Here is a 25,961-nt window from a genome sequence, read left to right as displayed (position 1 = left end):
CCACGCAGGACCCACCCTCAAACAATGGGATGGAACATGGAAAATCCACCTTTCTCCCAGAGCAGACATCCAGCTATGCACACCTGCCTATCTTTACAAACTGACAAAGAGCAACCAGGAATCAGGTTATAAATAAGGGACCGCTTGCTCCCTGCCCCATTGGAAGGGCAGGTATATTCCTGAATAATCAGGTGGAAATGGAGCAAAGGGTAAAGAACTCTGGATGGGGAGTCCTGGCGCTGGATTCCTGTCCTAGCTCTGCCATGAACTAGCTGTGTAGCCCGGACAAGCTGCTTGCCCTCTGTGGGCTCAGTTCAAAGACACAGCAACACTTCACAGCACATGTCTACAGACGTTTCATTTGGTCTTCATGACAACCTGGTGAGACTAGCACAATTATTCCTTTTACAGATGGAGAAACTGAGGCTTGGAGAGGTCACAGGTCCCACACAGCTTGAAGCTGGCGGAATCAAGCCCCCGGGTTCTTAGATCATCCAGTGGAATACTCAAGGGTGGTCAGACTAAGAACTCTCTCCCCTCCTCCCGGCAATCTCAGGAAGACCAAAGCAGCATGATAACCTTGTTCACCTGCCCAGGCTGGTGGCCTGCAAGGCTCCGGCCACAAACCCTACAGTCCAGCTGCCTAAAAGGCCGCACCCCCCTGCAAAATTTCATTACTCAAGTTGGCAAGAACGCAGCCCCCACCCCCAGCCGGGTCTAAATAAACACCCAAGTGATATCACATCCTGCCAGCTCCAAAATAGCCCAGGCCTGCCCACAAGCGATCACAAAGTGCCAGGCCATGCAGGACCAAGCGGGCGGGACGTCCAGCCCATGGCACCCTTCACACACACTCAAGCAACTAAAGCAGAAGCCTCCGAGCAAGAAGGCGCCCCCACTCCCACCTCTGCCAGACAGCCTGGCCCCTCCCTCCCTGCCCCTTTGTTGGGAGGCTCCAGAGCCTCCTGCCCCAGCGCCAGCCCTAGCCCCAGCGCCAACCCCATGGAGCCTCGCCGCGGCCAGCGTGCGGGCGGACTCCAGCCCGACCCGGACACCCCACCACTCACATTGCTTCAAGAGCTCCAGACACAAAGCCATGAGGGCCAGAGTGGGGTCAGAGACCCAGAGACCGGCAGAGACAGAAAACGGGAAAGGGAGAGACAAGGGAGCAGAGAGCACGGGAGACAGGGGGCAGGGGCAGAGAAAGCAAGGGGGCCAAGAGCCCTGGGGAAAGAACAGGCTCAAAAGGGGGCCTTCAGCACAAGAGCCATGAGTGGTGAAGCCACTGAGACAGATGCAGGGGCAGAGGCAGTGAGAGCAAAGCGGGAGACCCCGACCCCCAGAACTGGGGGGCCACCGAGACCTGAGAAAGAACAAGGAGCCACAGCCACAGAGACAACCCAAGGGATAGCAGGGAGGGGTGAAGTCTGGGAGCTGGGGAGCTTTTGGGGGTCCCAAGAGAGAGACCCCAAGGATCTCGGAGGTCCCAGCGTATATGAGGGGCACCGAGAGGAAAAACCCCGAGGAAATGAGGGCTAAGAGAGGGGCAAGACCGCAGGGATTTGAGGACAGATGGAAGGGAGGACCCCCAAAGGATGTGAGGGAAGCTGAGAAAGGAGTCGTGGGGGAGTGAGGGCGGTGTTCTGAAGAAAAGGCCCCCCAAAACAGGAGGGCACCGTGAGGGCGGGTCCCGAGGAATGGGGGCGCCCAGAAAGGGAGGCTCCGAGGGATGAGAGGACCGCTTTGAGGGGGACCCGAGACCGGGGAGCGAGGGAGGGGCTGTGAGGCACCGCGAGGGCAGAGACAAAGAGACAGGGAGCCGGGGAGAGACAAAGCGGACGGAGCGGGGAGACCAGCCCGAAGGCTGGCAGCCGGACAGAAGGACGGAAGCGCGAGCAGGCGGGTGGACGAACGGACGGACAGACGGGGAGGAGGGCGGGGGCAGGGCCGGGCGGGGGCGGCGCCCGTCTCCTCGCGGGGCCGCGGCTGCTCCGGGCGGCGCTGGGCGGGCCCCGGGCGTCCGGGCTGAGGAGGCGGCGGCGACGGCGTGGACCGGACAGACGGACGGAGTGACGGACGAGGCCGGCGGCAGCTGCGGCCAGCGGCGGGCACTCACCCTCCTCCCTCACGCGGCCCGGCCCGAGGCTCCGGTTTTGTACGCCCGAGGGGCGGGGCCTCCGTGTTAAAGCCCCGTGCCGACCCCGCCCCGCCCCGCCCCCCGCGTCAGCCGCGCGCGCGCGCCTCCCGGGACTCCCGGGCAGGGCGGGGACGCGCAGAGTCCGCTTGGCACGTGGCCCGGCGCGCGCGCGCGCGGCTTGGCCGGTGCGCAAGCGCTGGGCGCGCTTAGCTAGCCCACGCCCAGGCCGACTGATGGGGAGAGAGAGCGCGCGCCCACGTCGGCACGCGCATGCCCGAGCGCCGGGAGCTCCGCCCCTCGAGCCGCCCAGCCAAACCGGTTCCAGCTGGAACGGGACGCATGCTCCCTGCCGGGGGAGGAGCGGTACGAGCTCGCCCTAGTTCACCGTGGCGACACCTCGCTGTCACTGGGGGAAACTGAGGGTCCCAGCAAGCATCCTGACCTGGTGACCCGGTCTTCTCAACCCTGCATGGTCAAATTAGACCTCAAGTACTATGGACTCTACGTCCTAAGTGTTTTTAGTTGGCACCTCCTCTCCATCCTCCCTTTGCTGTCCTCAGAGCCCTCCCGATTGGGTTCGAATCCTGCCTCACCCTTTCCAGGACTGCGCGACCTTGTATGAGCTATTCTTTCAGCCTCCCTGAGCCTTCGATTCTTCTTCAGCAAAAGAAAACCAGCACACTCAGTATGCCCTGAAGGTCAACGTGCAGTAGGCGCTAAGGACCTAAATTATTCCCTTCCCCTGTCTCGAGGCAACTCCCTGTTCCCCATTTCTCTCCCGTAGTCCCCCACTCATGGAGTCGTTTCCTTAAAGCCTCACCTCTCCAGACTGTACCTACAGGACGTCTGCCATCCACAGACCCAACTCCTGTTGCCGGACCCGCCTTGCTGGGTGACTTAGGCAAGTCCCTTACCTTCTCTGCACATCTCTTTAATAAATGTAAAATGGAGAAAATAATCTTAATAAGATGATACAGTGTTTCTGATATTACTGTAACCTTTTTTGTATAAAGGCATAATAATAACAAAGGAAAATGAGGATTATTGAGCGGTTTTGATGCCAGATACTGTGCTAAGCATTTTGAAATTATTAGTTTACCCTGTCCTAATCACAGTCACTATGCTACACCTGTGCTATTCACATAACATTCATCTTTAAATTGACTCAGAAAATTTAGGACACCCCTGAGGACACGCTAGGCTCAGTTTTGCTCGGCCCCAGCCCCATGGAACCCCACTCCTGTTCCAACGCACCAGATACCCTCCTGTCCCAGGACCTCTCCTCCCTCCCTGGCATACCTCCCCAGCTTTCTCCAAGTCTTTGCTTAAACATCTGTTTCTCAACGAGGGCTACCCTAACAATCCTGTTTGTGCTGCAACCCTTCCCCTTGCTGTGGGCTATTTTCCAATGAATCATATACTGATATGTGTTATTTATTGTTTTGCCTGCTCCCTGACCTACCAGGTGACCTTGACCAGACACTCACCTTCTGTAGGCTGTAGTTTGAGAGACTTCTGTCACATGTGTATATGCATACATATGAGAGGTTAAACTGGGTTAATTCAGGAATGTCAGATATGTGTAAATATTCTGGCCATAGCAGACATCACCAATCGATGGTGGCACACTTCTCTGCTGAACTAAATCTCAGTCTTGGGCTCCAGGGATCAGAGATGACACAGGAGCTGAAGTCTATTTGCAATCTCTGGACACAATGGTCTTTGAGGTTCCTCTCAGCCCTGACACCCCCGGAACTGGAGTGTTCAATCTGACAGGAGCCTGTAGTGTAATAATCAGAGATTGTGGAAGGCTAGGCCTGGGGGAGGGAGGACAAGGCTGAATGGAGGGTTGACTGCTTACTGGAATTTTGTCAGCCTCCCTTCCTCTGTGGAGGAGGGAGTGAATCAGAGGAGAAACTGGGAACATTCTGGGGGAGAGGGGAGGAGACAAAGAAGGGACTCAGAGGATGACTTGGATGGGAGGTATTTAGGCGGGGAAGCGGGGGTCCTCAAATTCAAACCTCACAACATTGGTGGAGAATTTGAAGCATAGGGAGGGGCTGGAACCCCCCAGAGTGACACAGAACAGAGGAAACTAGATCTCAAGACTCCTGAGTAAGGAGCAAGCATGTATCCCAGGCCAGGAAGCTATCCCAGCTCAGCCTAGAGCTTCAAGGACTACCAGGGAGAGCCCTCCGATGTGTGTAACCTGGTGGGTGTGTGTGTAAACACACATGCACATGGAATCACGTGCTGGTGCAGAGGGCACAGTTGGCAGGAGCTAGGCGGTGGGAGTGGGGGGGGGCGCTACCCAGGCCCCTGGGGGATGCCACAGCCTCCCTTGCGGTTCTGAAGGAGTGGGAGAGATGCAGAAAGGGAGGCCAGGGAGGGAGGACGGCCAGAAACTGGGAGGGGAGGAAGTGGGGGGCTGGGGAGGGGAACGGAGTTGAAGGAGGCAAACTGAAGGCTGAGATGGTGAGAGAGAGGGCAGAGGAAGCTGGAAGAAAGGCATGGCAAGGGAGGAGAGGAGAAAGAGCACGAATGGGAGCTGGGCAGAGGGAGGGAGTGGGAGGGAGAGTCTTCTTTGTTCTTTCTTCTCTTTCCCAGAAGGGGAGAGGAGGCAGGCTGGGGCTGACAGGGGGGTGGGGGGATGGCACCCCTGTGGCCCCTTCCAGTTGGGTCCTTTGGCTGGGAGGGGCTCATATATATAGCCAGACTGCTTCCCCTGCCGCCCTAGCTGGAGCTGACCCCGCCTGCCAGTCACCTGCCAGAGCTATTTCTGGAATGTGGAATCTGGGTCAGAAGGGGGGAGGGAGAGAGAGAAAGAGTGGTGGCAGTGGTGCTGGCAGCTGGGAAGCTGGTGAGCTCTAAGTGGGTGGGCGGGCAGCTCCAGGCTCTGCCCACGGCCACTCCAGAGGGGCCCTCCCCCTTCCAGGCTCGCACCGCCTCAATAACTAACCACTCCTCGCCCACATCCACCCACCTGCCCACATATGGCCTGAATCCATACATGCCCACCATATGTGCCCATGTACGAGTGTGGAAGAGCTTTCATACCCCTCAGCAACCTGGGGGCTCAATGCAGCCCTAGGAGTGTGTGTGTGGGTGTGTGTGTGTGTACCTGGGGTCTGGACTTCTCCCTTCCTGCAGACAGAGTTGAGGAGAGGAGACCACTTCTGAGTAGGAGTGACCCCTGTGGGGCAACAGTGGCAGAAACAGGGTGGCCCTGCGTGTTGGCGTGGGTCTATGTAGAGGGAGGTGGTTATGCACAGAACTGCCATGGATGGTTGTGCAAGTTTTCCACTGATTAAGGATGCCACATACAGGGCAGACATAATTAAATTATATACTCATGACAAATCTGTGGCAGATGGCAGAAAAAGACCTTATTCTAATAAAAATTATACATCATGACAATTTTCCAACAGATGGCAATTAAGTGTCTTGGGGAGAGTGCCCTTTCCTAACCCAGCACAAGTGTTCCGTATGGACCAGCTGCAGTTCTGGGCAGATGGGAAAATCTGGTGGCTTTGGTTTTCCCTGTGAGGCAGGTGGGTTTACCTGCTGAGCATGAGGGGATCGGAGGATAGAGCGATGAGCAAGTATGTAGTGGTCACTGGGAGACCCGAGGGAGGGCTGACCTGGTAAATGTCAGGATGAATTTTTTCAGTGGCTCTAATCTACTAGGGGCATGATTTCCTCACAGGTGTAGGGGGGGGCATGAGTCTTGAAAGAGATACGCATGTGTGTGAGTGTATGCAGGTGTATGTAGACATAACGTGTGTATTGCACCTGTGGGGACTATCCATGTGCATGTGTTTTCGTAACTTTTCATACCATACAGAGATCTAAGGGTCTACAAGTTCATGTATGTCATATCGTACAGAGATCTAAGGGTCTACAAGTTCATGTATGTATGTATGTTCATGCATGTGTTTTTGTAACTTTTTGTATCATACAGAGATCTAAGGGTCTACAAGTTCATGTATGTCAGGTGCACTTGTACACACACGTCTGAGTTGGTAGGAGGTGTTGCTACATGATGCTTTCTTGAGTGTCTTGTTTGATCTAAAGCCCCCAAACTGAGAATAATTGGAGGCCCACAGCCCTCTATTTAAAGCCAGCTGCTGGATCACCCAAACAAGACAGTTCGGAGTGGGTGTGGTTGGTTGGGGTCTCTTTTTCTTTTTAAATTTTACTTATTTATTTGTCAAAGAGAGAGAGAGAGCACAAGCAGGGGGAGTGGCAGGCAGAATGAGAAGCAGGCTCCCCGCTGAGCAAGGAACCCAATTCAGGGCTTGATCCTAGGACCCTGGAATCATGGCCTGAGCTGAAGGCAGACGTTTAACCAACTGAGTCACCCAGGTGCCCTGTCTCTTTTTCTTCTTAGATTTTAGGTTACTCAATCAAGAGGAGCCGGAGCCAGACCTAACATAAATCATGAGATCCTGCTGTTATGATTGGATGAGACTTTGGGGTTCTTGAGGATAAGTGTATTTAAAAAAATGTTTATTCGAGAACGAGAGGGAGACAGAGTGTGTGTGTGCTCATGCATGAGCACACGCACCAGCGTGGGTAGAGGCAGAATGGGAGGGAGAGAAGCTCAAGCAGACTCTGCACTGAGAGGGCCCCACTCAGGGCTCGATCTTATGACCCTGAGATCATGACCTGAGCTGAAACCAAGAGTCAGATGCTTAACCAGCTGAGCCACCCAGGTGTCCCGGATAAATGGTGTATTTTCTGTGTGAGAGGAACGGAATAAATATGGCCAAGAGAGTGGACTATAGCAGATTCGATTATCAACCCTCATTTTTCACCCCTCCCTGTATCCACACCATTGCTATAGAAATAGTTTCTTACACAAAGGTAGGAGGGTACCTCTCCATCCCTGTCTTTGAGCTCAGTCATGTGACTTCCTTTACCCCATGGAATTTTAGCAGATAGTATATTCATAGGGGCCTTGAAATGTGCTTGTGTCCTTAGGCTTGCTCTCTTGTGCTTCTGCCAAGAACATGCCCTGAATGGGTCACTGATCCCAGGAGGACCTTTGGTTTCAGGAGGAGGATGAGAGAGTTGTGGGACAGAACTGTTCCCGCTGACCCACAAAGCAAGAAATAAGTGTTCATCGTTGTACTACACTAATTTTGTGGTTCTTTGTTATGCAGCGCTATTGTGGCAACAGCTGATCGATACAGGGACCTAAGCAGTTCTGGGGTATTGACCCATCCTTAGTCTATTTATGAGTGATTGGGTTTGGGGAAGATTAGAGAATGAGTGTCTATCTGAAGAAAATTGCTGGTGTGCTGTATGTCCCCCCAGGCCTACTTCAAGCTTAGAGAATGGGCCTGATGATGGGAGAATCTGGCCCTTTCCCTGAGGCTCCTAAGGGAATACAGCAGGATGCCTGGGAGAGCCTGGCAGGGATCCCCTAGATTTGGAGGCCCTAGAAGTGGGCCTCGGCATCTGGTAGACCTCCGAAGTAGAGCCTGGCAGGGTTACGCATGAAAGCAGGTCCAGAAGAAGGGCTGTAGTGAAGCCCAGACTGTCAGAGCTCCCCAGGACAAGGGCCTCATTGTCACACAGGTAGAATGGGAGTCAAGGGAGAAAATGGGGCCGGAGTTGTCATCAGAGAATTTTGCCCAAGATGCCTGCCTGGCAGGACCTGAAAAGAGAAGCTGAGTTGGGAGGAGGGGGTCCAGCAGAGCGAGATGCGGAGGGGGAATAAGAAGCAGTGGGCTGGAGGGGGACTGCCCATGCCAGGGAAGGAGGCACTGTGAGGCCTTCCGAAGGTACCACTTAGCAAATAGCCAGTGTGTGGCATCGGTCATCCAGAAAGTTCCAATACCCAAAAACACCTGTGCTGGCTACCTTCCCCTGCCATCTGGAGGGACCAGAAACGGCCCCTTGTGAACAAGCAACAGAGTCAACAATGACCACCACACCCAGCTCCCTCTTGCAGGCTTTATGGCTCTACCTGCAGAAACATGAGATCTGAGGTTGGTAACACTGAAGCTTCGCAGTGAGGCCCGACCTGACTCCTAATACCTAAAAATGAGACTATTCCTTATGGTCTAAAAGTGACTGGAAAAGCTCAGGGATCTGCCCAGATCTCACCCAGGATTGGAAAGGCAATGGGGAAACAAGTCGTTTCTTGCACTGCCCCCCCCCCCCCCCCGTAAAGACAAAGACATTCATTTGATAAGCTAATTTCCTGCATACAGAACATGCATAGGATTTAAATTCATTTATTTACATCAAACACAAGCTGAACACTTGAAACATGTCTCTTTTCCTACAACAATCCAACCCCAACTGCTTCTGACTGCCAGGAAAGTCAGAGTCATGTCTGAACACCAACGATCATAGCTCCCACCATGCGCAAGGCCCTGCCTAAACACTCCCTTATCTCGTCTTCCCAAGAACTCTCTGGGGCCTGGCTTCTGCCTCGGTGTACAGATGAGGAAACGAGACTCCTAAAGGAAAACCAGCTAGCCAGGATAAGATTGAAACTCTCTCTACTAAACCAGAAATGATCTATGATTTTCCCTGGTCTGGGTTTTCATGGTTTAGTCTGTGATGCAGGGTTCCCTTTTGCTCTGATCATGCATAGCCTGTCACCAGAGAACTTACAACAAGTATCAGAAAGGACAGGTGGTCTCTGTGGATAAGAGAGACACCCGCAAACCCAGCTGGCTGAGAAGGCTCAGTGCAGACACCATCCTCTTTCCTGTGGGTTCTAAACCTCACCATAGGTTTGCCTACCAGAACTAATCCAAATGGGGAGGTGGGGCTTCAGGGAGCCCCACCCACCAGCAGGTGGCTGCTCTGAGCCAGGATTGGGATCCCCGAGTGGGAGCCCTCTCTGACCCCCTCCTCCTACTGCCAGAGATGACACCGGCCTCTGTGACCCCGGTTTGAGCTCCAGTTTGTCCTTTACTGGGAAGTTCAGTCTCAAGGCCTCCTGTTTTGCTCCTTCCCCGGCATTCCCAACATCCAGTCCACCAGGAACAGTCTCTGGGGTCCCCTCGTGAGAAACAAAAACAACCCCTCTCCCCCATCTCAGTACTCACTCGGAAGCGTGCGACTGTTGCTGAGGCTGCCAGTGCTGGGCGGGGGGGAGAGGGACTGCAGGGAGACACTGTCCTCCTCCTGCGAGCAGCCCGCCTGGATGGCCCGCAGGTAGCTGTGGCTGCGGGAGCGAAAATAGCTGGGCAGCGGCAAGTCCAGTGCCTCGGCGGCTGTAGACTCGGCTTCGCTGCAGGCAGACTCGCAGGCTGCCTCATACTGGTCGCTCAGATCTGCCTCCCGTACCTAGCCGGGCAAAGGTGGGCGTCAGGGGCCAGCAGGGCCCATTCTGGAGGGACGGGGTGCTGGGTGGTTGGCTCAGCAGCAGGGCTGGAGAGTCAGTGGGGCCTTGAGTCAGCCCTCCCTTTCCTCCCATCTCGCTCACGATATAGGGTGGGTGGATGGAACCCTTAAGAAGTGACAGCCTCAAATTTGATTAAGGATATTTAGTGGGTCTTGAGTGTCCAAACTGATCAACTGATAGATCCTGAGGTCACATCTGAATTCAGCCACAAAGAAGGCTACAATCAATTAGTAATGTCTACCTTGAATGTTGGAATGGGAGGTGGCAGTAGGTGTGCTAGAAATTTACCAGCTTAAGGTCCAATTCCTTTACTTTCACAAGCAAAGAAACCGAGGGCCAGTGAGGGAAAGATACTTGCCAGGTGTACCCAGTGAGGAAGTGGCTGAATCAGTACTCCAAATATGAATTTAAGGAGGATTAATCTAGCCCTGGAGTAGAGAATGAATGTTGGGAAGGGAGTCTGGGACAGAGGCAGAGGCCTGAGATGAAGTTGACGTCATAATCTGGTAAGAGAAGATAAAACTGGAATGAGGGTAGTGGCAGTGAGGATTGATTAGTGATGTCTGCCAAGGGTGTTATAGAGAATGGTAACTGAGAGGTGGTGAGGATTGATTAGTGATGTCTGCCAAGGGCAGTATTGAGAATGGTGATATGTATGCAGTATGGAGAATGGTGACACGTCTGCTATTTGTCATCTCACACCTAGTTCAACGTTATCTAGATGGTTTCTAAGTGTCTCTCTAGAGATGGCCATCCAAGATCCTATAGATCTGCAGCTGAGAGTGTGAGCATACAGCAGCCTGCCACACATATACTCTCTAAGGGTTCTGGAAGGGTATGTTTGACCCAGGTCTTAGCCATGATGGCAACTGGAGACCACAGAGCATAAGCTGAGGAGTTGGCGAGCAAAGGATGGACCCTGACTGGAGGTCCTGAGGGGAGGCCAGGGCAAGAAGGGCAGGGACAGAAGTTGACTGAGCACCATGTGGAAGAAAGATGGAGCTGTTCTTGGGGCCTGCTCTGCTGGTGTGGCATCCAGGTCTCACCACCCTCTGGGTCAGAGGTCAGGTAGGTTTCCTACCTAAATGAAATGCCTGGCACTGCATCAGGTAAAATGACTAGACGGATCATCACCCAGTTGGGAGCATATCTATTTGGAAAGGTCTAAATCTGTGCTGTCCAATATGGTAGCAACTAACCATGTGTGGCTCTTTAGGTTTTAAACTAATTAAAATTAAACAAAAAAATTCAGTTCCTTAGCCACACTAGCTATGTTTCACTTGCTTATGCCACCTCATGGGAAAGCGTGTAGGACAGAACATCTCCGTCTTCACAGAAAGTTCTGCCGGACAACACTGATAAATTAAAATATAGGCCATGAGGTATACCCAACATTCATTTGGAGTGGGTTTGAAAGAGACAGGCGTTTATCCTCCTTGGCTGTGACCTGAAGTACACCGAGGAGCCCCTGTGATTGCCAAGGGCAATAAGGTCTTGCTTTGCGACTGCAGGCATGCCACAGCTCTGGAATAGGACTGCCGGAGTTTCAACCTGGGTCCATCACTTCCTTGCAATATGAATGGGGGCACGTCACTTAACTGCTCTGTGCCTCAGTTTCCCCATCTATAAATTAAGGGCTAACTGTAGACCAAATTTCCTAAGGTTGCTGTCGAGATTAAATGAGATCATTCATATCCCATGCTGGGAACAGTGTCAGGAGACTAAGTACCAGGTGACCTATCCCTATTCTTAGAGAGGGCTCCGTGGGGTGAGGGCAAGGATTTGTAAGTACTGGTTAAGATGCTTCCAAGCCCTGAGAGCTGAGGCCAGCTGGTCAGAGCTGTTGGTATGCATATCACTGAGGACATACTGTGGGCAGGGAACTCGTTGAGATTTTGTATGTTAACACATCACATCCTTACCACAAGCCTGTGGACATTAGGGGAGGAAGAGGGCACTGGACCCCTGGGGGCTCCCGAAAGACCTTCCCGAATAATGTGTTTGAGAAGAACTATGACATGAACGTGGGAGGCACATAAGCCTGCCACAGCTAGCATCAGGAGAGGAGGGGCCAATCTTCATCCCGCCCCTTGGACAGGTTCCTTGTCTACTCCTGGCCACAATGAGGCGGTGAGCTTGGAGCCCATTTCAGCCTTTCTTTCTGGTCTCAGGGGCTGGGGCTTGGGAAGGAGGAGAGGGTCTCTTCTCGGGCAGGGTGTGTGTGCACAGGAAGGGGCACCCGTAGGGCAAACAGACAGCGTACCATGAGCAGCTTCACCCCCACCAAGTTTTGTAAAATGGAAAAGTCTCTGTGTTCATGCCAACACTCCAACATCCTTAAAGGAGAAACATTAGGGGATCTGGGATCTGGGACCTGGAGGCCAATACCACCAGCCCCCAGCTGCCAATGTGTCCAAAGAGAACAGTCTCTCTAGCTAGAAGATTCCCAGGGTCCACTTTCCTTTACTCTGGGATTGTTTCTTGCCCTATCCACGAGACCTAGCCCATTCTTTTCCATTTTTTAAAAGAGGAAACTCAGGCACAGAAAAGTGAAGTGAAAGGGTCAGTGAGGGAGAGGTCAGGACAGAGTGTGAGCCTCGACTCCATGCTCACCGGTGGTGCCTTCCCTGGCGCGGGCTCTGCTGGTTCCTGCCAGGGCCAGGGGCTGGGACCACTCAGATGCCAGGTCTCAGACCCAGCCCTGGGCTCTGGAATTGGGGTACGAGAGAAAGGGCAAACATACTGACCTGCTGCTCATGGCCAAACAACTGGGGGATCAGGGAGGCCTGTCCAAAAATCTGCAGGAAAGAGAGGGGGAGGGTTATGGGGAGACCAAGGCTGGGGGCTGGGGTAGGGTATTCAGACTTGGCTACAAGAGGCTGGCTGGCTGGCCTAACATCTTCCCCAGACTGGCTGAGGCCTAGTCTGCCAGGTGGTCTCACTTAGCTTCCTCCACAGATGGGAGACTTACCCCTTCTGGAGCTGGGTGCTACTGAGGATTTATACTCTGCTCTTTCTACATCTTTCTTTTGTTCTGGCCCCTGGGGGATGCCCAGTATACTGCCTCTCACCCAGGCAGGCAGTCCCCCCAACTCCCGGATCTACAGATTAGGCCCAGAGCCCAAAGCCTTCTCTTCCCTGGTCAGGGCCCACATAGTCCACGGCCTGGTGGGAGGGAGGCTGCTTCTGGCAGGAGTCAAGGCCTCAGAGACCCAGTCAGAGCTGGGATATCTCTGACTCTAGGACCACATATGTGGCTCAGGTCACTCAAGCTTCTGGAGGTGAGGGTTTGAGGGCTCAGAGGACCCTGGCCTAGGAGAGAGCTGGGCTGGGCAGGGGATAGTAGCATAGACCTGCTGGGGTCCCCAGCCTGGCTGATTCCATGGGCCTTTATGTACAGCCAAAGAACAAAAGTGTTCCAGATGCCGGGGCCAGGCAGAGGTGAAGATGGGGTGTGTGAGAGAAAGACAGAGAGAAACATGGCTGTGGTACCGACTAGAAGGAGTCAGAGAAAAATGTGAATGAGGGGAAAGAAAAACAGAGACAGATACAAAGACAGAAGACTGAGAAACAAAAGAACACGGTAGGATAGGAGACACAGGGAGGGAAGCCATCCATTCAGAAGGCTCCCGTGTGCCCTGTGCTACGTGCTGAGGACCAGGACAGTACAGGGAACCACACGGCAAGCTCCCCACCTGCAGGGAGCACCCAGTCTTAAGAGTGAGACAGACATCAATTAAATAAGCAGCTATAACTCCTGACAGTAATGGTGCTGTCAAGTAAATTAAGCAGGGTAAGGGAACAGTGTCCTGGGGGCTCCTTTCAACAAGTTACAGGGCAGGTTCCCCTGAGGTGACATTTGAATCAAGACCAGAAACACAGAAAAATCAGCTGAGCAAAGATCTAAGAGAGGGGTGCTCCTGAGAGAAGAAACAGTAAGGTGTGTGAGGTGTGCGAGGAGGCCAGTGTGGCTGCAGCAGGACAGGGAACAGAGCATCTGAGATCCCATGTGAGAGAGAGGCAGGCCCACACGCCGCTGAGTAAGGAGTCTGGCCTTCACTGCGGGCAGGCGGGAGCTACAGAGGGTTTAGAGCAGGGACATGGTGTGATCTGCCTCACATCCTTCACAAGCTCCCTATGGCCATTGGGAACACAGAGCAGGTGGCAGGCCTGGAGCCCAGAAGCCTTGGTGGGGCCTGCATGAGGGTGGCAGGGACAGAGTCCCAGGCTGGGGTACTCTACTCCTCCCCAAGTCTGAAGTCAGTCTCCTTGGTCTGGGAATGACAGTGCTGAGAGGTCTGGGGACTCCAGGGGGGGGATGCTACGGCCAGATGAGGAACAGTGGAGTGGTGAGGGGAGGGGATCCCAAAGCTTTCCAGTTCTAAGCAGTGTATTAGCCCGGGCAGTGGGGCTATACACAGTGGGCCCTGGGGCCTGTCTCCACCCAGAAAGGAGGCTCGGGCTGCACCTGGGGCCTCGCCTGCCCCACTCTTTTACTCCTAGCAGGTGTTGCCCTCACTGGGCCTCATCTCCCCATCCACACCCTAGGGGGAGCCCTTGATACTTGGCTGGTCTTCCCTTTGCCAACCCCAAAGTACTGGGCACATGGCGGGGGCTGGAGTCCTGTTGTATGACTGACAGCCCTGGACCTCCGCCCAGCTCTGCCTCCTCCTTGCTGTGTGATCTCAACCAGCTGAGCCTCAGTTTCCTCATCTGTGAAATGGGGATATAAATAATAAGCACACCCATCCCTGGACATGGCTGTGAGGGTTCAAGAACCTGGGAGTTAAGAGAAAGAAAAGTTCAGCACAGCGTGCTAATCGATGTTAGTGGCAGGGGTGCCTAAACCTTGGAAGTCCAACTTTCCTCTGAGCCTGCGGGACATGGAGGTCCAGAATGGAGAAGCAACTTTCCCAAGGTCATACAGCAACACAGCAATATGAACCATAAAGTTAGCTACCCTTTGCTGAGAACACTACATTCCTATCTCAATTCCTCATAATGCTTTGAAATAGGAATTACCACCCTTCTGTGTAAATCAGGAAACTGAGGCTCAGGGAGGGAGTGACTTGTCCTGAGTTCATACTCTCGGTGACAAGACTGGGACTCAAGCTCAGGTCTCCAGTTCTCTATCTTCAGGGCTCCTGGGTCTATAGCAGTGGTGTGGCTCCTCCCTGAGGGCCCTCAGCTCAGGCCACGACATGCCAGGCTCCCTGACCACTCTCCAGCCACAGGACAGTCAGTGGGACAGACATATGTACACAGGCAGCTATGGGAACAAAGACCAAACAGAAGCACAGTGAAGACATATGGGGACCACTCGCCAGGGGCTGGGCCTGGATGTCTGTCCTCCTGGGTGGGAGCTGGGCTCTTCCAAGCTCACTGTCCTGGCTAGCCACCACCCTCACCTGGCTGATGCAGCTGGAGTCGTTGAGGCTGTCGCTGACGGGGTTGTAGTCCTCTTCCCAGCTGGGACACTTGGAGGGCAGCAGCATGTCCACGGAATCCAGGCGGTCCAGACTCCTGGGGAAGGTGGGGAGCAGACAGGGCTCAGCCCACCCATTGTTCAGCCCGAGAAACAGGCTCAGACCAGGAAAGAATGGCCAAGGTCATCGAGTGCAGAGGGAAAAATGGAAGTCACTGCCAGCCTGTGTAGTGTTGGGAGGGGTGAAGATGGGGTGGAGGGGTGGGTTAGGGGCACTGAGCAAGGGGAGAGCTCTCAGCTCTCTGACTTGACTCTGGAGGAGGCCGGTCTTTCTCACCTGTCATCTCTACCGTAGCCACGAGGTGGCAGCACAAGCTCACTTTTAACCATTTCAACCCTTGCTTCCGAAGCCAGCCCGATTCTACAGCCCCCTCCCCCGACAGGTCTGGGGCAATTCCAATGGCTGGAAAGGGAAGGGAGGTCAAGGCTCACAGCCTTGATCTCAGGCTGGAGCTGCCCAAAGTACATCAGTTTCAGCACAATATCCGGGTAACTTCCACCAGGCCCCCAAAGACACCACTTCTCACAGCTCCTGCTCTTCAATTTTTCTCACACCTCCCTGACCCTGGGTTTCTCCCTCACTAGGCTGGCCAGTGAGCCGAGCCTGTGAGAGTGGAGGAGACATTCCGGGAGCGCCCACCTGACGGGAGAGCCCGGAGGTCTCCAATGGGGCAGGTTAGCCTGTGGGCGGGGCTCCCAGCAGGCAGTGCAGTGAGTTTTAACCCCACTGCTCTGGGGTTAAAATCCAAGCACCCAACAGCTCAGGCCTTGCCCTAGGTGGGCTTGAATTGGAATGGAGTTTCCTCAGAGGGTGACCTTGGGCAAGTCACGACCCCCTTGCCTATGTCTCAGTTTCCTCACCTACAAAGTGGCCTGCCTGCTTGGGGCCATAATGAGGCTTTGGAATCACACTGAAGTGCACTGGGCCAGGCACAGAGCCCAGAGTGCGGCAAGTGCTAACAGATGGCGCCCATTACTATAGCTACTATTATTATTTATTCCCTCTCATTCAAGGTCTGGGCCTGGGTCCCACGCTCCTCTCCCACCTCAGTGCACACTGGTCATTCATAGAAGTGCTTCCAGGACTAGAAGGGGTCTTAAAGATCATCTACCTTAGCCCCCGCACTTAAAGATGGGGAACTGAGGCTCAGAGAGGGGGAGATCTGGGACGGGCCAGTGATGTCCTGAATTCCCACCTGGAGGCCATTCCCTGCCTTCTGTCCCCCAGTGCATCCCTTAAGCAATTCCCTGTCACAAGGAAACTCCGGGCTTCTCCGAGTACACTGCCCCTCCCTGCTCCTCCTTGCCTCTCCCTGCCTCAGTGCTCTGTCAACTTACCTGCTCTCTTTCCTCTGTCAAGGTCCTCCCAGACCCCCTCCTCCTAGAAGTCTTGACTCTTGGCCCCCGTAGTTTAGGAACTAGGACTAAGCTGGTTTCCTTAACTCTTCTTTTTGTTTCTGACTTACTTTTGTTTCTTTTCCTCAAAGAACTTTGAACCCCTCCTACTAAGTTTTACTTGTTTTGTACTTGATGATGGGCTTTCTGTAACGTTTTTTTCCTCCTCTCATTCTTTTCTGTTCTGATCCCCACAGTGACTTCTGCATGTGAAAGCCTCACCTTTCTCTAACATTTTAATTGTTGCTCTCCCAGTGCATGCATCTCATTTGTTCATAATTTCATTAACTCTTTTAAGTCTTAAAGCAACGGGAAAGGGCTTGACGGTGAAATTCCAGGCAGGGTGAGGGAACAGGTGAAGGCTCTTCACCAGCTTTTGACTTCTGGATACACTCTCCTCCCCAGTCTCGGAGCTCACCACAGGGATCAATTACAGGCGCAAGGGCAGAGGGGGCTCTGGCCTCCCCCCGCCCCCCCGCAGTAAGTACCTTGTTGGTACAGGTGGTGGGATCACTAGGGGCAAGGTTCTCCTAATCGGAAGAAGAGGGTTCCCTGGCCCGGTTCCCCTGTGGGAATGGAACTCACGTGGTGATGTTCCTTCTGGGGACACAGCCAGCCACTCTAGAGAGACTCTCCTTATTGTTTGCCAAAGGAAGAGACTCACTGCTGGTCAGGGTTTAACTGTGGGGGGCTTATGGGGGGGCTCTCCAGAGTCAACTCGTCAAACGAAGGGCCAACCTAAGGACAAGGATCTCAGGGAGAAGGCTAAGCTAAGGCCGGGTTTACCTAGGGAGCCTAGATCACTGGGAGCCCGAGTTCACCTGGATCTGAGGCTGTGAGGCAGGATTCACCTTTGGGGCGGGGCTTTCCTAGGGGGCCACAAGAGCAGGAAAGCGAGGTTCCCAGAGGTGGGACATACCTGTGAGGAGCTCACCTAGGGACTAGCCCGGCCAGTGAGCGGAGCCTGTGAGAGCGGAGGAGGCTTTTCCGTAGAGCTCACGTGCGGAGGGCTGGGAGGCCTCCAACCCCGCAGGTTAGCCTGTGGGCGGGGCTCCCAGCAGGCGGAACTTGGGAGACCTCCCAGGACCTGACTCGGACTCCCGAGCCGCAATCCCGGGGGGCGGAGCTCCGGGGGGGCCGGGCTAGCCTGTGGGCGGGGCTCTAGGTAGCGGGGCTGCGCGCTCACCTGCGGGGGTTGCTTTGCTCTCCCAGCGACTGCTGCGTGGCCCTCAGGTAGCTCTGGCGCCGTGCTGCCGTCTTGGGTGAGGGCTTGGGGCTGCCGCCGGACTCGTCGCTGTCCTCGTCGCCCATGGCCTTGATGTAGCTGCCGCTGCGCATGCGCCTGCACGGGATGGGGCCCTCGGCGGCGGCGTCCGCCTCGCGCGGGGACAGCAGCGCGGTGCTCCACTCGCCGCCGCCGCCGGGCACCTGAGGATGGGCGGACAGACCTCAGCGAGCGTAGGGCGGGATCGGGGGGGGTGGGGCGCAGCGCACATCGCAGAGCGGTACTCGGGGCCCTGAAGCGCCCCCGCTCTCCGCCTCGGACAGTTTCAGCCTTCCGTGATGGGTACTGCTGTTGAAGCCACCCAGCAGCAGGGCAGAACCGGGGGCTGGGAAGGATACTTGAGTTCCAGAGCCGGCTCGGCCACTTGTCTCAAGCAAATCCTCGCCTCTCTTAAGACCTCAGATTTCTGCACGGATCCCAGGGTGGGTGTGCCCCAGCAAAACCGCTCAGGCTGTAAGATCACAGTTGCTGCCCACTGCAGTTCCCTTTCTGAGCACCCACTGTGTTCCCATCACGTCACCCTGCTATCTTAGAGGACGGCTTATGATCCCACCACACAGATGAGAACATCAGACCAGACTGAGGCCCTCAGACCTGGCACCAAGATCCTGTCCTAGGATGGGGGTAGGGATAGGGAGGATTGGTCAGAGGACTCCAGCACAGTAGTAAAGGGGCAGGGTCCTTGGAGCCAATGGACATCCTGTATCCCTTACTAGTGGGTAAGCCCAGGCACAGAGGTGCGGAGGCCGGTGGGAAGGGGCTGCCACCCAGGTGGTGACCTGGAAAAAGGGCTGTTTTGCCATCTGACAGGTATACACAGTGGACATTCACCCCATGATGAAAGATCCCACACATCTTAGCACTTACTAGGTCTCTCAGCCCAAGCACAGAGTGAACACAACTTGCCAGGTGCACACATCTCAGAGAGCAAACGTACATTCTCCGCCCCCATCTCACCAAGGACACGCCCACAGCAGCCACTCATTACTGCGCGCCCCTGGACAAGTACACAATGTGAACCCAGAACATACTCGCACCACCCCCCACCGAACACAGCAGCCATCACCGCAATGCGGAAACACTGCAGCCTGTCCCCATCTCACCGCGTCTTTGCCTCGACACATACAGAGTGCACACCCCCGCTAGGTTCAACACCCTTCATCACCGAGGCCCGGGTGACACACATTTCTCAGTGGACACAGAATCACCATTCTTCACCACATACAAAATGCACACAGATGCCGTGTCCTTCTAGATGCCCATATTGCCAGTGACCAGTTCTCAGCTGAGGGATGGTCCCAGTCTGGGACTCCCACCCCAGAACCCCGTTTCCCACCCCCCCAGCTAACTGCCCAGCTGGTCACTAGGGCCCACACATTCTACCTCCCAAACCATTTGCTAGTCCATCTTCCCTGGCTCCACCTGCCCCTTGGGAAGGTGCCCTTTGATATTCCTGCTTAAAACCTGTTGCTACCCCAGCACCCACCCCCCACCTCCCAAGCAGAAAGCACAAACCCCAGGGCCCACAGAGACTCTCTTTCATGTGTTTCTGAAGCATTTTTCACATGATCAGACCAAACCACAGCATTCTGAGAGGGAGCCAGGTCACACAACACCCTCTCTGATGTTTCTAAACTAAGGAATTGGATTGAGAGCCACAAAAGCCTTAAATATATAAAATACTGCCTAGATTTCCATTTTCCTTCTATTGAAAAAAAATAGCTTTTCCCCCATAGTTGCACCATCTTTGGAATTTTTATATAGCATGACAAGAGCTTGGGGCTTTGTCAGCGTTTGATGTTCATCTGGTTCAAAATGCATCTAATGTGTTCCCAAAGGCTGGCCAGGCCTGTGCTGGCACACCCCCCGGGATGAAGGGCTCACTACCTACAGAAGCAGCCCCTTCCATCTTGGTGGGTACTGAAATCTGCTTCCTGTAACTTCCACCCACAGCTTGGGTTCTGCCCCAGGAGCCACACTCAGCTCTTAGCCCCTGGCTTTGCTCTCGAGGGCCCCAGGGAAATGCATAGCAACAGAGATGTCGCTGAGCCTTCTGCTGCTTTCCGGGAGTGTGGCTTTGCAAAGTGCATATTAAGTTCCTCAATAAACATTAACACTTGGGAGGAGAAAGTTAGTCCCCCAAGCTGGGTTAGGGCCTCCTACAGCCCTCCATGCTGATCTCCATCACACTCCACTCACACTGATGTGACTATCTATCTGTTCATGCATCTTTCTCTCCCAGTATCCTGATAATCAGGATTCTGTCTTATTTATTTCTAGCTTTGTTCACTTTAAATGTCCATCTGTTCTTCTAGCCCTCTCTCTTCTCACATTTCCTGAGCACTCTCTCTCTGCCAACCCTGTCCTGGGCCTTCGGGGCACACAGCTGCTTCTAATGTGGTCCCCGTCTTCAAGGAGCCCTTGGTCTGGTAGGGCTAGCAGGCAGGAGGCTGGCATGTAGAACACCATGCAATTGGTCCTCTGAGGATGGTGGAGGGCAGAGCTTCCAGATTTGTCCTCTAGAGGGCAGGTACACATTTTAGTACCTACTCTGGGCTGGCTCGGAAGAAACTTAATCAGTGTCTGCCGAAAGCATGACCAGTGGAAGAAATCCCCTTATTAGCAGGTACCACCAGACACCCATTTCACAGGCGTTTACTCACAGGAGCCCAGAATGAGGCAACTTTCCAAGTAAATCTGTGGTCCAGCTAAGTCTCAGAACAGGGGCCCTCCCCAACATTCCTTACTCTACCCCTAACCATGGGAGGGACCCACCTGCAGGTAATGGTATGCTAGACCCTGGTGGCAGGATTTGGACTTTAGCAGGCTCTTATCCAAGGTGGCTGAGGTCTTCTGGCAGACTTCGTGGGCGTGGCTGAGGGTCAGAGTGGACCAGGAGCCCCGCTTGACATAGTTGGTGTCAGTGCCCACCCCAAGGCTGGGGCAGGCAGCTGGAGGTGCGGGAGGGGGTGGTGGGGCAGTCAGCTCAGCGGTGTTGTTTTTGGCTGCTTTGAGCATGTGCCCGCTGATGGTGTTGTAGGCGTGCATGAAGTAACGTGGCTGGCTGCGTTCTGCCTGTCGGCCGAGCGTCATCAGCCCGGAGGCTGGGCCACTGCTGCGGAAGGCGCCACCCTCGCCGTCCAAGTTGTCATCAGAGCTCCACCAGCCCGAGATGTTGGAGCGGCTACGCCTTTTGGGTTCCCCAGCCTTGGCCCGTTCCTTGCTCTTGGCCCTCCGGCCCTTGCCGTCCTCCAGGCCACCTTTCTTGCTGCCATTGCCACCGACCTTGCCTGCTGTGCCCTCCAGTGAGGGCGCCTTGGTGAAGAAGAGCCGCTGGACCGAGTGGACCAGGTGGCGGATGCGGCCAGGACTCTCACCACGGGCCTTGGCCTCACCACGGGGGAACTGGAGCGTGCTAAAGCCATCGCGGTGGATGGGCAGTTGCTTCTCAAACTGGTCCAGGAGGTTGGCAGGCAGCCGGTTGATCTTGGTGGCCTGGGCATGGCTGGGGAAGGGGCTCTCCTCTGGCACCTCGAAGTGGGAGTTATAGTGGATGCGGGGGAAGGTGCTGCTTGGAGGTGGCAGTTGGTTGTTGAGGGGGAAGAGACCATCCCCAGGCAGAGTGTTCTGGCCAGGGAAGCGAGCCTCGCGGGCAAAGGCCTCCGTGGGCGACAACAGGTAGGGGTTGCGGTCAGGCCCTGCGAACAGGGGCTCGTGTGGTGGGTCCAGGCTGTCGGAGAGGTGGCGAGGGCGGCTGTCACCGAGGCCTTTCATGATCCCGGCCCTCAGGGCAGGGGCCGTTGCCCTAGCGGGGCGCCCGGGTTGCGTTTCCCAGGCAGCAGCTATCCTGGGGAGAGAAAACAGAGAGGAAATCAGCTGAATTTGGAGGGGACAGGGTGCCAGGAATGTCACCCAGACCCCTACAGATCTCACGATTGGAAGGGTTTCGGAGGACTCTTGGCCTACCTTTCACACTGCCGGGTGGAGGACAAGAAGACAAACACAGACCCACATACCGTGTGTGTCAATCCAAGTCACAGCTCAGGCTGGCAAACTGTTAAAAAAAAAATCCTACCTTGATGAACATGTCCTCATAATAACCTGGAAAGCCAAGTCTGAACTCAGATCAAATTCCACGATCGAATGTAGTGGGAGGGGGGAGTGGCTCACCCTGTTTTCCTCCCATCTCTGACTTATCCTTTGCTACAAGGAGCCACGTACCCACATGCACCACAAGTTCACTCCATGTGCTTTCAGGCCTAGGGATGGCCCAGTCCCATGGGCAGTGCAGGCCACCCATGGGAAGATCCCACGCTGGCCCTGGAAGCAGGCCTGGGGCCATTTGGTTAGGGAATTCCACAGTCCCCGGTATCCAGAGTGTGGCTCTGGATGAGCATGTCCTCTTGGCCTTGGAACACTCTTGCCTATGAGTGGTTCAGCACGGTTGAAAGAGGGCCAGAGAAGCCTTCTAAAGAGTAGGGCCTATCTCACCTGAGTCTGAGGGCAGGACTCTCCAACTCTCACTTTAGCAGAGGAATCCTACCTACATCAAATGCACACCCTCTATAAACATCTGCTTTGTCCCTCATCAGATGTCTACTGATGTGACTTCTGGGCTAGGCGCCCGGGGCTGCAAACAGCAGAGAAGCCAATAAGCTCATTAGCTCATCATTTATGGCTGGAACAGATCAATGACAGTCAGCCTAAACAGTTCTCAGTGAGTTCTATAACTGGGGCTCGTTCTCAGGACTGGGTGGACAGGACAAGGCCCTGCGTCGGGGTGGCATTTAGGTGGAACCATGACTCAGTTTCCCCATCTGTAAAATCAGACTATTGGACTGTATAGATCTTCCATCCAAGCCCATGCTGGAAAAAACAGTCTTAATACTTGGGCAAGTACCTTTCCTTTTTGTGCCTCAGTCTTCCCATCTGTACCACGAAGCAGAGGGGAGGTTAGCCAGGTTTCTAAGGCCTGTACGCACCACCAGCTCGACTCAGAGGAGTCCCACGGCTTGCTATGGACTGTGTGCCTGGTGTGCTGAGGATCTGAAAGCCATCAGTGTGGCTGGAACAGAGCAAGTGGGAACAAGGGCAGTAGGGGTAGAGATCTTGGAGCACTGCGCCAGGTCCGAATGCACAGGCTCTGGCAGAAGCCAAGCGTGGTAGGCAGAATGATGGCTCCCAAAAGTTGCCCAGGTCCTAATCCCCCAAATCTCTGATTATGTTACTTGACATATTAAAAGGGTTTTTGCAAATATGATTAAGGATTTTGAGATGGGGAGATTATTCTGGATTATCTGGAGGGGTACAGATCTGGGGTCTTTTTAGGAGGGAGGCATGAAGATATGATAGAAGCGGAGGTCAGAGGGGGATGAGGGTCATGAGCCATGGAATGTGGGCAGCTGTTAGAAGCCAGAAGAGGCAAGGAGTCAGAGTCTCCTCTAGGGCTTCCAGAAAGATTGAAGTCCTGAGACTCATTGTAGACTTATAACCTCTATAACTGTAAAATAATAAATCTGTGTTGTTTCAAGCCAGTAAGTTTTGGAAATCTGTCACAGCAGCCACAGGAAATTAATATACCAAATGGGTTCTGGTGTCTGAGACTCCTTCTCACCCCTCAGAGCAGCTCTTAAGGCAAATTCCAGATCCCACCTAACACTGCGTCAAAAACACTGGCCTCGGTGAAACTCCCATCATAGAGGTGGGGAAACTGAGGCCCTTAGAGGGCAACAACTGCCTTGGGGTCACACAGTGGGTCCAGTGGCAGTAGCAGTGGGGGACCCCACAGCTATTCCTAGTCCTCTGCAGCACTGCCGTGCAACTGTCCCGGGAAGCTGGCCAGCCCCACAACCTCAAGGATCTGAGGATTATTTCCTTGGACCTAGATGTTTCATGATCAACTATCCCTAAGCCTTCTTAAGCCATGAGACTTCAGCAGGGTCCACCTGGCTCAAGTTCTCCGTCTCCCTGCCAGACACCCTCCTTGCCTCTAGGAGCCTGATGGACCCCATCCTGGAGGCCACAGTATTGTCACATCCATCCTTGGATCTTTGCTCCCACCAGCTGGCTCAGGAGAGCATTTATCTCCAAGCTGGAGAGGATGTCCACTGACTGACCTCTTTTTATTTTTTTTTTTAAGATTTTATTTATTTATTTGACAGGCAGAGATCACAAGTAGGCAGAAAGGCAGGCAGAGAGTGAGAGGGGGAAGCAGTCTCACTGCTGAGCAGGGAGCCTGATGTGGGGCTCAATCCCAGGACCCTGGGATCATGACCTGAGCCGAAGGCAGAGGCCTCAACCCACTGAGCCACCCAGGCGCCCCCTGACTGACCTCTTTAACTTCATTACCCCATACCCTCACAACAGCCACAAGAGGTGGGGGGCCATTATCTCCATTTTACAGATGGGGAAACCAAGGTTGGGAGGGATCCTTCTAGCCCAGGCGAAACAGGTAACTTCAACGCCAGCCACCCCATCAGGGTTCCAGAAAGTCAAGGATCCCTCTCCATTCCAGCTAGCAGCGGCTCCCTCTGGGCAAACCCCTTCTTGAAGACAATTTCAAGCAAAACCAGCCCCATATCCCTTCTTGGCTTCCGTACAGCCCCTCAGGGCCGCAGTGATCCCCGGGCTCAGGGGCCAGCCTCCTTGTTTCTCTAGCTGGAGAACTGTATGTGCGGCCATATGTCCTCAATGCCCACTCAAGTAAGGCCAGATACTGAAAACTGAGGACATGATTTGCAAACACAGCCCTGCTGGCTCGTGGGCTTGGCAGGGGCCCGACGCCTCAGAAATGCTGGAGGTGGAGAGGGCTGGTCACCAGGAGCAGAAGACAGTGGCCGGGCGCTGGCCTTGAAGTGCACACCACACCCAGTTCTCTCAGCCCAAGGCCCAAGCTGGCTTCAATATCACATCACAGGTGCCTCTGATCCCCAGGAATTCAGGATTGCCCCAACAGGACCACGTGAGCCTGGGACCATGGCTGCCTCCCTAAGCCTCAGACTGTGTTTGTCAAACGGGGCCAAGAGAAAGGGAAGAGCGGGCAAGTGCTTAGTGAATTGTGAAATGCTGGCACACTCTCATTCCCTGGGGTACAAACCGTGGGCCACAACCTGGTGGTGGTCTTGACTGATGAGGCCCCGCACCTGGCTGGTGGGGGGAATTGGGTCCCTGTCTTGGAGGTGCCACCAGGGTTACAGGAGGGAGAGTGGGGGCTGCCACCATCAGGGAGTCCTCTAGAGACCCAGATGATTTAATGACCACAAATAAACTCTCAACTTCTTTCCTTCCTGTGACTGGGCCCTCATTATTTAAAAAAGTCCCTTTCTCTGACTTGTGGGGCCCGCGTGTCTGTCCTTCCACTCCACTTTAAACGTCAGTGCCTCCCAGGGCTCTGAGTGGGGCATATGGTGTCCCCAAATCAGCAAAATGCTTCAAGGTCACTCAGTGGGGCTCAAGCCAGGCACCTAGGCACCACCCTGAATTCTTCCCTCTTCTGACTTTCTATGTCCTTCCCTGGCAACAATGCCCAGGGTGCCTGGAAAATGATCCACTCCCCCCCCCCCCCCCCCCCCCCCCCCCGCCCCCCGCCTACATCCTGTAGTCTAGGTGGAGCCAGACCTATCCAAGAACCCTAGGAGTGGACACATGACCCAGGTCTGGCCAATCAGAGCCCTGCCTCCCTGAGCACTGATTGGCTCAGAGATGGGAACAGGATCCTCCCTAGCCAATGAGAGTTGGCCCTGGGAATGGCTGGACTCTTCGGAAAGAGGTGCCTTTCTCTCTGTTAGGGCTGTGTGCTTGGCGGAGCGTCAGCCTGGAGTCCTTTGTTGAGATCTTGGTAAGATCCCATACGACAGTTGAGACTTTTTGCTTAAGTTTGAGTTGGGTTTCTGTGTCTTTCAACAACAGCCTGATACGGGCCTCATGAACAGTTGGTCACTACAGCGACTATGGTCACTACAGTCACATACAGGTGACTATGAGTGCCCCTCTCCCCCACCCTGTATCTCCTGTGGCCTCATCACTGTGGTGCCCAAGACTGACTTGGGACTCTCAGCTTCTGCAGCCCTGTGGGAGGCGGCGGCAGGGGGGTGGTGGTGGTGGTGGTGGTGGGGGTGGTGGAGGGTGTTCTCTAGCTGCTGGAGCCAGCTCTGCTCACATGTGGCTGGCAGGAATTGCCAGAGACTTAACAACCCTACCCCCACCCCCAAACCAGCTGCAGCTCTCAACTGGTGTCTGTTGGGGAGCTGGTGTATAAATACCCCAGCTCCTCTACCTTTCAGGTGGGACA

General features: G+C 54.5%; 1 protein-coding gene across 4 annotated transcripts in view; it reads right to left on the bottom strand.

Annotated features, from left to right (window-relative positions):
• The window catches only part of DLGAP4 (DLG associated protein 4), a 192,487-nt gene that overhangs the window by 60,629 nt on the left and 105,897 nt on the right, over window positions 1-25,961 (bottom strand). For 3 of the 4 annotated variants that reach the window (XM_059406940.1, XM_059406938.1, XM_059406939.1), the window contains 5 exons: window positions 20,447-21,518; window positions 17,573-17,814; window positions 14,915-15,029; window positions 12,254-12,304; window positions 9,208-9,448 (listed from right to left, as the gene is read on the bottom strand). In XM_059406940.1, coding sequence (XP_059262923.1) covers window positions 9,208-9,448; window positions 12,254-12,304; window positions 14,915-15,029; window positions 17,573-17,814; window positions 20,447-21,445 — 1,648 coding nt within the window. In that variant the 5' untranslated portion in view covers window positions 21,446-21,518. Of the gene's footprint in view, window positions 1-1,067; window positions 1,961-9,207; window positions 9,449-12,253; window positions 12,305-14,914; window positions 15,030-17,572; window positions 17,815-20,446; window positions 21,519-25,961 lie in introns of those variants that run through there. The other variant, XM_059406941.1, reaches the window with a different exon arrangement.

This window comes from Mustela nigripes, chromosome 7, assembly GCF_022355385.1.
Source record: "Mustela nigripes isolate SB6536 chromosome 7, MUSNIG.SB6536, whole genome shotgun sequence".
NCBI classification, from domain to species: Eukaryota; Metazoa; Chordata; class Mammalia; order Carnivora; family Mustelidae; genus Mustela; species Mustela nigripes.
Note: the sequence above shows the minus strand (reverse complement) of the source record. Positions and strands in the feature narration are given on the sequence as shown.